This window comes from Sinocyclocheilus rhinocerous, unplaced genomic scaffold (genome assembly GCF_001515625.1).
Source record: "Sinocyclocheilus rhinocerous isolate Xijiao unplaced genomic scaffold, SAMN03320098_v1.1 scaffold468, whole genome shotgun sequence".
Lineage (NCBI taxonomy): Eukaryota > Metazoa > Chordata > Actinopteri > Cypriniformes > Cyprinidae > Sinocyclocheilus > Sinocyclocheilus rhinocerous.
Window position 1 is genome coordinate 556,235 of NW_015635305.1, and position 13,368 is coordinate 569,602.

At 37.9% G+C, this 13,368-nt stretch overlaps 1 protein-coding gene across 1 annotated transcript in view; it reads right to left on the minus strand.

The window, feature by feature from the left end:
• Positions 1-20: 20 nt before the first annotated feature.
• The window catches only part of LOC107746790 (phosphatidate cytidylyltransferase 1-like), a 19,805-nt gene continuing 6,457 nt past the window's right edge, over positions 21-13,368 (minus strand). Inside the window, exons 2-11 of the mRNA XM_016561080.1 lie at positions 7,889-8,037; positions 6,654-6,750; positions 6,222-6,319; positions 5,711-5,850; positions 3,319-3,377; positions 1,801-1,883; positions 1,406-1,493; positions 1,182-1,250; positions 427-579; positions 21-231 (exon numbers count right to left, since the gene is read on the minus strand). Coding sequence (XP_016416566.1) covers positions 37-231; positions 427-579; positions 1,182-1,250; positions 1,406-1,493; positions 1,801-1,883; positions 3,319-3,377; positions 5,711-5,850; positions 6,222-6,319; positions 6,654-6,750; positions 7,889-8,037 — 1,131 coding nt within the window. The 3' untranslated portion in view covers positions 21-36. The remainder of the gene's footprint in view (positions 232-426; positions 580-1,181; positions 1,251-1,405; positions 1,494-1,800; positions 1,884-3,318; positions 3,378-5,710; positions 5,851-6,221; positions 6,320-6,653; positions 6,751-7,888; positions 8,038-13,368) is intronic.

Genomic DNA, 13,368 nt, shown 5'->3' on the forward strand with positions numbered 1-13,368 from the left:
AAAAAAAAAAAAAATCACAAGCTCACAGTGTAACGGTCACTCAAAGTAGGTAAAGACCATAAGATACAAATTCAAGGGTTTATGTGTGACTTCTGCTGAAAGTGAACCAACTTTAATCTTGAAAGCTCGTTTGAAGCCACTGGCAAAGAATCCACCAAATGGTCCGATCAGAGAGGCGAACGAAGAGAGCGCAATACTGTGGATCTGAAATGGGTAAAGGTTCACCGTTTTCTGCAGACACAAGAAAGACGTAGACGTAATTATTAGCTAATACTACATAAAGAAACATTATTGTTACACAACAGTTATCATTTCCAAGGATTCAGGAATAAAACAACCCTCTCGATTATTATATATTTAGCAGAGTTTTATTAGGCCACAATCTCTTAGGTTACAGCATGTAGTTTTGGCCTGTCCTGTACTCACCCATCGAACTGCATTCTGCACCACTGCAGGAAGTGTGTATTCCTGAATCATGAACAGATTTGAGGGCTCACACTCCACTGCAAAGCGGTTTGTCTCACTGTTGTATTCCACTGGACAAACAAAGTACTGGTACTGGGATAGCAGGTACGCAAACTGGAATAGGAGGGAGACGTTAAGGTTTTAGTTGTCACACAATACCATGAGGGTTATGGGGTAATATAACAGTTGTTGGTGTTGCTTGAAGGTAGGGTGAGCATACAACATGTCCTGGCTAGGATTTCTAAATTGCCTAAAATGGCTATGTTTTCACATAGTTTTCATACTTGCTGAAGGAAACACTGAAAAGTAGTTTGACCAATAGCGTGCAGGCATTGTACATAATTGACCAATCGAGGTGTATGACGAAGGGGGATCTACAGACAACGGTCAAAGCAATGCATGTACATGTACATATAATGTATGAAGACTGTGTAGAGCAGTGATGGGCAAACTTGGCCCTTCCAGGCCACTTTCCTGCAGAGATTTGATCCAACCCTGATAAAACTCACCTGCCTGTAGCCTTCTAGTAGTCTTGAAGACAATGATTAGCTGGTTCAGGTGTGTTTGATTAGGGTTGGAGCTAAACTCTGAAGGAAAGTGGCCTAGAAGGGCCAAGTTTGCCCACCCCTGGTGTAGAGGATGCCAAAAGCCACACATTTTAGGTAATTTAGAAATCCTGGAAAAGAAGGATCCTCGAAGGTCTAATTGTGACTTACAAAGAAACTCAAGACCACTGTTGCAAAGAATCCCCCAATGAATCCTTCCCAGGTCTTCTTTGGGGAGAGCTGGAAGAGAGAGCAAAGAGGTTTGAGATAAGATCATTTTCATCCACAATGCATTCAATTATGGAAATGTACTCATTAGTTCAGAAAATGAAGAGACGGAGAAGGTTTATCAGAAAGGTTTAGTGCTGTGTACCATGCAAATATCACAGGTTCACCTTAATCAGTGGAGTTCTTCCAAAAAAGAAGCCAAATAGGTAGGCCATGATGTCATTACAGATCACAATAGAGATGGGAACAATAAACCTAGAGAACAAATTACAGTTTTATTTTACAAACACATACTGTAGGAGAGAAGAAATTGCAGTGAACAACAATACATAAAGAACAACGGGAGAGAAGAAAGTTCCAATTAGTTTCATTTACATTAGTGAATTATTTTAGAGAATTAGAATGTACATTTTAATAAATTTAACTAAAAACTGAGCGTTTCTGTGATCCCTTGAGCAGCAAGTTATCATGTGGAACATCAGGAAGCACAGGAATGCAGCTTGAGAAAGGAGTGGGAGTGAGGTGAAACCTCAGACAGGTCTGTCAGGTCAGGTGGGCTTACCAGATCATTCCCTCAAACAGGTTCTGAATAACCAGATGTGACTGAGTCACCACAATCAACAAGGTCACATGGGTCCAAGCAAACTGGAATGGCAAGCACAAACAAACACACACACACACACACACAATGGCCATCCACACAGACACACACAAACACAGAGTGAACGGTTGAAATGTTATCTCCTTACTTAAACAATGGTAATGCAAAGCGAGTTATGGCACATATCCAAACAAAAAATAATAATTTCTTTTTTTTCTCAAATGTTAATTCAGAAGTCTGTACTAAGACTATAAAATGAAACACAAAGCGATATAAACATTCTAAATGTTTTGACTACTAAATGCTCAAGCAAACTTAGCTGGAACAAAACGTATTTGGCTGCTGAGTGTTTTATTTGCCAGTTTTTAAGTTCATGTGGAATGGGTGTGACCACACTCACAAAGAAAATGACATTTTGCTGACATCAATGGTTGAAGTGAAGTAAGTCACAGTTCGAGGCTATTATTAGAGATTCTGAACCACTGTAGCTGGACTCAACCCAACAGCTCAACACTTTGGTTAATAAATAACCAACAATTTACATCAAAACTAAGTTTGCATTTCTTGAAGGAAATATCAGTGCTAGCAAGGCAACAGCTTGTATTTAGGTTTTGGGGTTTTGCCAATAAAAAGCAGCATCAGAGCCACCATTGCTGTTGTCATGACACTAATTGAGGGCATCATCATTTCCATTGCATTCTGAATGGTGAAAATTCTAAAATGAGTACTTTTCTTCAGCAAAGATGCATTAAATTGATGAAAAGTGACAGAAATTGTATTTAATGTTACAAATGATATCCATTTCAAATTGATATGCAGTTCTTTTGAAAAAAGAACCCTAAAAAATTTATCACTGTTTCAACAAAAATATTAAGCACTCATGACTGTTTTCAGTAATGGCTGCTGAAAACCCAGCTTTGCCATTACAGGAATAAATTACATTTTAAAATATATTAAAATAGAAAACAGTTTTTTTAAATTGTAATAATATTTCACAATATTACTGTTTTTACTGTATATCTGATCAAATTAATGCAGCTTTGGTGAGCATACGAGACTTTCAAAAACATTGAAAAATTGCACTGACTTCGAATGTGTGAACGTTGTTGTGTATAATTTTTTTAAAAAAGGACACTTAATACTAAAATTATCTACATTGCAAAATCTGAATGAAGTCTGTATGCTAAAAGATCATGAAACCCGCATTTCAGCACTAGACCAGAATAAAAGTAATAAAAGCGCTGCCTTGCATACACTGTTAATATATGGCATGCAATGACTCATATAAACATTATTTGCAACACTTTCACAATGCCCAGTGTATCTAAATGTGAACTCATTATACAGAAATATAACATTAAATGTGATATTATGACATGGGACTACTGAGTATCCAAAGACCCAACACATGATATGCACATGACTGTGAATGAAATGGACAGTTTAGTTCTGGCTGGCATATAAATGACTGATACACACCATATAAAACTGCAGGCGGTAATGTTTCTTCACTAAACTCAGTACAAACATGCAGAAACCTGTAAAAAGCAAATAACATGCGGTTAATTTCCTACAATACAGAAGAAATTATAAACCTTATCACTGTTTACTGTATCATTCTGATTTCCATTTAAAGAAATGTATTTGAAAGACAGCAGACAAGCATTTGTTTATCCATTTTTGTTTTGGAAAGCTTCCATATCACTGTTATGACAGCAGCACACATCATTATAGGTTATTTTGTTTTTGTACATTCTTTGTACACACTGGGTTATGTCTTATACTGTAAATTCTGATTTATATATTCTCTATGATGATGACCATTAAGCTGTGCTGGAGAAAGAGCAAAGTTTAGTGAGAAGAAATGACTGCAACAGTTGCCAGCATGCTGTGCATTTATGGCCATAACAGAGGCAGAGGTACATGAACACACATCTACTGTACATCTATGCAGCAGCGTCTCTGTCATGGCCCTGAGCTGCGCTGAACTCATGAGGTTTTTATACAAATTTGTGAAGTTCATGCAGTTTGAGTGATGCTGTCATTAAAGCAAAAGGGCAACACAAATATTAAAACATTATGAAATTCATGTTTATTTGTTTATTCAACTTTTCACTCTAAACATTTTTGACATTCAAGGTTGTGCTATATGTATGCTACAATTCAAAAGTCTGGGGTTGGTAAGATTTTTGAATGTTTTTGAAAGAAGTGCCTTATGATCACCAAGGCTGCATTTCTTAAAGGGGTCATATGATGTTGCTAAAAAGAACATTATTTTGTGTATTTGGTGTAATGAAGTGTGTTTATGCGGTTTAAGGTAAAAAAAACCACATTATTTTCCACATACTGTACATTATTGTTTCTCCTCTATGCCCTGCCTTTCTGAAACGCGTCGATTTTTACAAAGCTCATCGGTCTGAAAAGCAAGGTGTGCTGTGATTGGCCAGCTATCCAGTGCGTTATGATTGGCCGAATACATCAAGCGTGTGACGGAAATGTTACGCCCCTTACCATATTGTGATGATGCCCTGTCAGGCTGGAGTGATGATTCAAAAACATGAAAACCCATTATAAACGAGGCATTCGTTGCATCCAGTGGGGACATAATTATGGATTATAATGACTTATACTGTCTTTTTACGCGTTGCGTTGCATCGCGCCGCGTAAACATAAAACCATGTCTGCATTTGTGATCGGAGAAATGACAAACAAGCGCTACTCTACACTGCCCAAAAAACTCGCTTTAAATATAAAAAATAAAAACTCTTTAAATATAAAAAACGTACTTACAATCTGTGAGTCAGAACAGCCGGCATTGTAGTCTACTCTACCAGGATCAGGAAACAGTCCTCTATAAAATGTGCTGCACACATCTGAATATTTGGGTTGAAGTGTTCTGGAACAGTGTTGTAAATACAACTTAACCACTGATTTCTAGTCGTGTCCATTTTTGGAAAGCCAAACAAAGTAGTTTCGCTTTCACAACGAAACACACAGCGCCTTCACGACATGGCGGCGGCAACAACAAAACTACAGCAAGAATAAAAGTTACGCCTTCTTTCTTTGCGTGAACATTTGGGCGGCGTTATGCAAATCTTCCCACATAGTGAGGTAGATATGTGGGGGCGTGTTAGAACGAGTCGTTTTAGGTAGGTGTGGCTGACTCTTAACTTTTATAAAGAATATCTCTTTGGATTTGAGACTTTAGTCTTTGCAACTTTACAGATCTTCTTTATGCACCAAGAGCTTGTAACACTCCAAAGAGAAAGGAAAAATTTTAATCGCATCATATGACCCCTTTAAATTAAAAATACAGTAAATCAGCAATATTGTGGAATATTATTCAAATGAATACTGCCAAAATATATTTTAATTGAAAACAGCTAAGCCGTTTACTCCAGTCTTGAGTGTCGCATGATTCTTCAGAAATCATTCTAATATGCCGATTTGGTGCCAGATAAATATTTCTTATTATTATCACAGTTAAACAACTTGGTAAATTTTTTTCAGGATTGATGAAAAGAATGTTCAGAAGAACAGTATTTATTTGAAATAGAAATTATTTGTAACATTATAAAGTCTTTACTGTCACTTTTGGTCAAGGTATGTGTGCTTGCTAAATAAAAAACCTTTGAACGGTAGCATAGCTGCAGGTGAATAGCTTGTTGGCACAGAGCAACAGCATATTTATATAATTAAAGCATATGTCAAAGTGACCAAGCATACAATCAACTTGAACACCATTCGATATATATAATCTATAAACAATATAAAAACTATGCTATAAAGCTAAGTGTGCACTGTGGGCTATTGACCTAGAGTCATAAAAGTTTCAGTGGAGTGTTTAATGCGAGTTGTCAGTTACACTCACCTGCTAAATATAGTGCAAAAGAAATAAACCGATGATAACGCACAAGGAACTGCAAAGGTTCCTCCCTTTGAACAAGTGCGCCGAAATAATCAGCCACGGTCTCACCATAAAAGAAGTAGTTCACACAAATCAAGAAGTACCTGAAATACAAGGTGCATTTGTGTCAAGATCTGATGATTTGAGGGAAAGAAATTTATTTGATGGAAACAATACAAGGCCCCTTTCAGCTGCTTAGCAGTCATCTTGTTTTGTTTGGACAAAGCCTGCAGGTGGGGTGTACTTTATGCTAGGTTCCAACATGGAAGTGCACTTTGCTCAAGTCCAGTTAATCACTACTTTATCTATGAAAAAAAGTTAACTGCTAAAACGTGAGAGAGTGGGTGTGTGTTTGTTTGTAGTTGACTGTCCGTACATGAATGTAAAGTACATGAATCAGAGAGTAGGGGGAAGGGTGGAGAGATAAGGGGTGAAAGGAAAGCTTTAAATGGTACCTAGACAGCATTTCACTTACCAGCTAAGAGTCCTAAACCATGGTAGTTCATAGGAATGGTAAACTCTGTAGCCAATGGTTATTATTTCATGAAAACACTTGATCTGAACACCCATAACCTATAAAAAAAGATTATAAAAAAGTAAGCTGTGATAAAAACAAAATATGTTGTAAGAGCTGAACACATTCAAAAAGCACTTTTGAAATTTCTGTCAAACATCTAGTTAAAACACTGTAGGGGTTTTAGTGGTATTTTTATATTATGTCAAATCAGGTAGGGGTTATAAATCAGCTAAATGACAGAATGTGGCCCAAAGGGTTTGTAGGAGGACAGATGAAATGTTTTGTAAATCCTCTCTATAGTAACCACAAACGCTGGCTAGCCAGGGGTCAGTGTGTTTGTCTTGTTAATTGTGTTTGCACGGTACATATATGGTTTGTACTCACACTTACCACAAATATAAGCATAATGGGTCCCAAATAGATGATAAGAAAGAAGCCAATGATCATTGTCAATGACAATATGCCTCTTATCCACCAGTTCTTCCACCTGTTGAGATAAAAAAAAAAAATCAATTTGAATGCAGACAAAAAGAAAACTACAGTTTTGCAAGAAACCTGTTCATACAGTTAAAAAGTTTGTATATGAAAATTGAACATTTATACTGTAAGTACTGGCAAATCCCCACTGTTAAGGGAATAGATGACATTTTCCATTTGTGTTTACTTGGAAATGTACTAAAGGCCTGTGAAAGAGGTGAAATGTTTAACTGATGACCCAATGATTTCCTCACTGTTGAAATGTGGGTGTGTTTAACTAAATGAAATAGCTTGAGCAGAATGATCTACTGTATAACAAAACAATGATTCCAGTTTGATTTAAGCTTCAATGCTGAACATTCAAGATGTATTTATGATATTCTGCGCTTTGTGAGAACTGATGGGATAGATTTATGCCAATGGTGCCATAAATGTAATAAATGGGGCTCCGTGAGAGATGTGAATTCTTAGTTTTCTGGCCCACAGTGTAATAAACTGTTTGCAGGTGCCACAACTCATGCAAGCCACTGGAAAGAATGGGAGGGAATTTGTCAATGGAGAGAAAGAGAAAGGGGAGGGAGAGTGGAAAAAAAAGTGCAGCATCATTACAAAATGTGGTGGGTAGCCAGGCGCCGGCATTCAGGCATGTCATTGGACCAGCGCCTCTGCGGTCTTTTAAAGAGGCTGCAGCAAATCCCACCAACAAAACAGCAAAACTGACAAGGATTAGGATTGTTCCTAATAAAGATCCCGTTTAATCTCTTTGAGGAACCATTTCCCTTTTGACCGACCCCTAACCTCATCTGTATATCACATATCACTAGAGTCTGTCTTATTGATCAAAATTAAAAGTGAATAGCTGAGCAATACACTTGGCTGTAAGGTTATGTGTCAGCTTTCAAAGATTAACCAGATCAATTTTTACAAGGCACTGATTTTACGAAAAAGTCCTTCATGTGTGGAAAGGGTTGTTTTTAGAGAATATTAGTGTACAGGTTTCCTATTTTCCCAGCAAAAACAGGTTCAACCTGTTTGTGATACATCAGTGACTTATAGTTGCCCATGTGGGGCCTAAACATCCATACAGGTACATAATGCCGATGTTGAACGTTTGGGGAGTTGCTCATGAGCTCAGGATCACTGGGTACCTAGATGACAAGCCCTCCAGGGCTTTGTTGAGACACTGTGGAGTGTTATCTGTGGAAGGTGGCACGTCTGGTGTGTCCGCTTTGGAGTCGCCCTCTATTTCTCCTTCCACCTCACCGGGAAAAGTGAGCTTGTCATCTCCATCTGCCTCCTGCAGAGTGTAAACACACGGTGAGGAAAAAAAAAAAAAGAGAGAATTAATGCACTGATTTCAAGGCAGATAATTATATACACTTAACAACACAGGCATAAACAAACAATTTTATATTGCATTTTATGACACAAAATGCTAATGTGGCATTGTTGTGCAGTTGCTAAAGTGTGTGTGTTTGTTTTAAATAGGGGTGTTTTAACTGGTCTCTGTCAAACTACTTTGTAAACATGGCATCGGTAAATCAACTGCTTTTAAAGCATTTTTGCTATTGGTGATAGACACAATAGGATTTTTCAAATGGCTTTTGGATTAGGATTACTGCAGAAAATAAGCTCTGTGACCAATAAAAGTTTTGTTAATCGTCGAATACATTTGATTATCTTCACAAATTAACGTAACTTTTATGAATTTTGAAGCCTAAATACAAATCACCAGAAGCAAAGGGATTATGGAACTAGAAGTGATATGTGATATATCAGTGATATTATGGTTTTTGTCTAGAAAAATACATCATTTTTTGGAATATTACACAACAACACACCAAGAAACACTTCCAAAAACAATGAATTAGGTGAGAGAACCACCAGACACTTGGATGGAAACTCAAAACAAAACTCACAATTCACAATGTCATAATTCAGTAGTCTTTTGCAATCACCCTGAAATGCAGCCCTTCATGGAAATCACAGATTTACCAGTCAAAGTAATAGAGAGCGACGGTGGATAGGATATTAGCCGGCATGACTTATGCAAATGCTAGACAAATGCCTCTGAGGAAAATCAATCGGGCTTGAGGACATGGCACCTGAGTAGGTGCAGTACAGTAGACTGAAGATACCCATCTGCTCGACACAAGGTGAAAAGAAGCTGCTTTCTCATCTTTCACTGTTGTCTTGGCTAGTACAACACAACGACGAGCCAAAGAACAGAATAAAATATGGCCTGTAACAGTAGCGGGGGGGGGGTACTAAAAGAGTTGAACAAATATGTCATCATAACAGCTTGTGGTTATGATTTAATGAATAACTCAACATGTTCACAAGGGCTGAGTTACTTACTGAAATGTATCATGTCTCATGTAATCGCTCTAACAGTGTTTCAAGCATCAGTTTACAGCATTAGTTGAGAGAGAAGAACAATTTACATGTACTGTACTGGATAGATATCCAAATTAATTGATTCAGCATTGAATCAAGATCAGAACTAAATCAAGAGCTTGTGAATCAGAATCAAATCTATTAGTGAAATCTGTGTCAACACCCAGCCCTAATGTTCACTGATAACATCATTATAGGGAAATATTACTGGCTAACAAGGATAGGTCATTGCTAGTTTGTAAGCCTCTACATGTGGTTTCAGCAGCAGCCCACATCCTCGAAAGCCTGATGTGTAATTGTCTCATAATCTGCAATAAATCTGTCATCTGGATTTAAATGCTGTGCCGGCAGTCTACCACTGCGATCACAGAGCGGTTCACAAAGTAGCTGATCTGCCTTTCAGACCGAAAAACAAACTATTGCAAGCTAAAGAAAAAAATCCCAACTGCAGCTTGTTTTACAGCACCTAAACGTAAAAAAGGCCACAGCAAACAAGCTACATGCTGGTAAGTTAATATGTAATACTGCGTAGACGTAATGCTCCTCTACGGCCTACAAACTTTCTAAATAAATAACATTAGCAGTACTTCTATAACAAAGGTTATTTCATATATTCCATGCCCTGTAAGTTGTTTTGGCTTGAACTGTCTGTCACATGCATAAATATGAATTTCAGAGGTCACATAAAAGACACACTGTTGTCCAGAAGTCGGTGATTCATGGCCAGAATAAGCTCTGAATGTGCTACAGACTTTACGCCAGGCAAAAGTCTGGCTCCTGTGAGACTATGCTGGCTTTGTTATTCATAGATTTTGTGTATTTTGTGGTGTTTCTTTCAAAACCCTTTACTGACAACCAAATTTGGCAATGTATGAGCAAGATGAACATTGTACAGTTTCCAAAATTAGACAGTGAACCAAAGCCTTTGGACCATGACTGTAAGCAGCTGTGCTGATGAAGTAATTGGGAGCAAGTGTTGAGCAGGGAGGTCACTCATATCTGAAACAAGTCTCAGATTAAGGCTGGTAAAAGAAACCCTCTGCTAACTTTTTAATGAGGACACACTCAAACCCCCAGAAAACATTCATGGAAATGTACAGATCTGAGCAACACTCATTCCAGCAATCAGCTACATCAGTGTAGTCCAACTACATTTTGTGCAATGTGATAATTAAATGGTTATTTTCGAAAAGGTAACAAAAGGCAACAAACAAACTGCAACATTATCCCCTTCATACTTTGCCAGGACCAGGACAATAGACAGATGAGAAGAGAGAGTTTCCTAACGCTACAGATGAGTAGACCTATTATTAGCCTGAGGGTTTCACTAAATGTTAGCCTAGTAGCATTCTGCAGTCCATTCAAGAAAAAGAATCAGCTGATATATTTCCACTATTTAAATGACACTCAACAGTCAATAGGAAACTACAACTCTTTAAACCTAATAGTAAATCATCCAGTTCAAACAGGCTATTTTACTTTCATACAGTTTTATTTTGTTCCCTGATGCACACTTATAATGTTAGTCAAGGTTTCTTGCATCAGTTCACATAAATTTTTTGCAAGTACCCAATTTTATTTTATAGTTTCAACTGTTTGACAAGAAAAAACTACATTAGTCTACAAAATGAACCCATAATATGCAAAAATATGCATTATTTTATAATAACAACAATAATAATAACTTCTTATTATGTTCAATATATTTATTAAAGGGGTCATATGATGCGATTTCATTTTTCCCTTTCTCTTTGGAGTGTTACAAGCTCTTGGTGCATAAAGAAGATCTGTAAAGTTGCAAAGACTAAAGTCTCAAATCCAAATAGAGGAGAAACAATAATGTACATTATGTGGAAAATAATGTGTTTTTTGAGCCTTAAACCGCATAAACACATTGCATTACACCAAATACACAACATAATGTTATTTTTAGCAATGTCATATGACCCCTTTAATATTAATATTAAATTAATAATATAAATCCATAACATGCCCTTTAGAAGAGAGAGAAACTGCTGTGTTTGTGTCCTTGAGAGCTGTGTGCTGCACACATGTATCCTACTGCCTATAAGAGTCCTGGATGTGAAGGGATAAGAAGACTAGCCTGCTGATTAGCTGCTCCATAAATGAGACTACACTAATCCCTGAGAGAGAAAGAGGGAAAAGCCCCAGTCCAGCTCCATCCCAAAAGGCCTAGCGCACACCAAAACACAAACACACAAAGGCATAAGGACCGCAGCCAGCAGTCACCGCATCTCTCATTCAGTTTCTACCTGCAGAGCCGGTATCTGTAACAGGACGTGCAGAGATCATATAACCAATGAACAGTGGAAATGTCAAAAAACCTGCCATATCATCACTTCAGCAGCCTATTAAATTTTCTCTAAAGTGCTTCAAGGGTGAAAATAAAGCGTCAGTAAAGGACCATATCATCTGTGGACTTTTTCCTGGGGATGACAGCTTGGCCCAGTTTTCACTGTCGCTTTAAATTCTTTACAGCAGTGGCAAAAAAAATGGGCTGATCAGGAATTTGTACTGTTGCAGCAAATACCAAAATGGACACACTCATGGCTGATGTCAAAAGTGAATGGAGGAGAGTGGATGCAGCAGAATACCAAATGTAGTATTGCTTACTGTATTATGTGCTAAATAGTCCACTGTTGCATTATGGGAGAAAACACTGTTGAAAATACCAGCACAGTTGCTCACCAGTGTTCTGCAGGACACACAAATGTCCCCATTACCAGAGAGATTACTCTGAAAGATGTGTCCTGAGAAATGACTACGGCCCATGTGTTAGCCAATCAAATCAATCTCTGAGTTTTGGTGGGACTACCAGTTTTGTCCAACCATGGAAGTTGGGGTAGTGTTTGGGAAATACCATTAGGAATATTTCCCAATTTGGAAAAGTCATTAGAAATTACCTGCAGCAGTTTTAACCCACAAAATTATTTGGTCACCTAGCAATTAGTGTTGTCAAACATAGATTAAAAAATATATATATATCAATGACTCAAATTAACTGAAAAAAAATGTCCACATAACATCTACACTGCCAGGCCTAAACCTAATTGTGTAATTATAAATCACAGAAATTGTGTGATTGCAATATGTGCTGAGTAACCAGCTTTCTGTGGTAAATTGCAGAAGTAGGCCATGACCAGGGGAAGAGAGCGAATCCATCGCTAAGGCCAGGCTGCAGGACGTGCTGCGCAGAGGTTATGATGGTCCACTGAACTCCAAAGACTGCTGAGGTGTACATAGAGCAGAGAACCATGCAAAAGCCCAGCGAGACTATGGCTAATGATGCTTCTCTCAATGAGAGGAAAAGAAAAGATTTTAACTGAAAACCACGAGACTGAGCTCTGTAGATAACCTCAATCATCAGTGAGAGTGCAGGGCTGTAAATACTGCTTGTTATTATGAGTGTTGGAGAGACTGACCTTGAGAGAACTGGCTGAGGGGCTCTAGATGGACAGTCAAAGCTCAGCCCGTGAGACATCAGCATTAGTCTTATAAGGTCAGCGGTCTCCAGGACAAAAACACAATGTTCTATCAGAGCCTTATAAGGTGCCTTATTAGTGCTTCTTTGACTAAATTTGCCACATTTATTTCCATTAAAAGGATAAACCAGATGCCCTTGCAGAATTATCTGTGAATAAACGTAAGTATTTCTGCATAATCAACACTGAATATGCTTGAGTCAGCAGTCTTGGTCACATCACTTTAAGATTTTTTGGAATATTATTGAATATTATTTTTTTAAGTAAAATAATAATTGTACAACCCTCTACATTGCGAGTAAATCACTCGCATATGCGACTAAATCTTCACTCTGGGCAACTAAATGATGTCGAATATTAGCCAATTGCTAATAAATTCTCAGATTTTACTCGCCAGTGTGTGAGTTGGAGGCTAAGTATAAGTTTAGCTCAGATATATTTTGTTTCACACACACGCAGCGAGACAGGGAGAGAGAGAATTGACGCGCTGCCTATGCGCACTACATGTAAACGATATTCTTTGTTGTATTTTGCTGTCAAAATAACGGAGTTCCTTTGGAATTCTTCAGCTTTTAAGAACTACCGCTTTCTCCGGTAGTGGGCGGAACTAATGCGCAAACGGCAATCTCATTAGCTGGCGCTCACCTATTATCGTCCCTGTTTTGATTTCAGCAAATCGGTTCAGCGAACACACACAACCTGATTAATATTCATGAATCCAGCAGCTC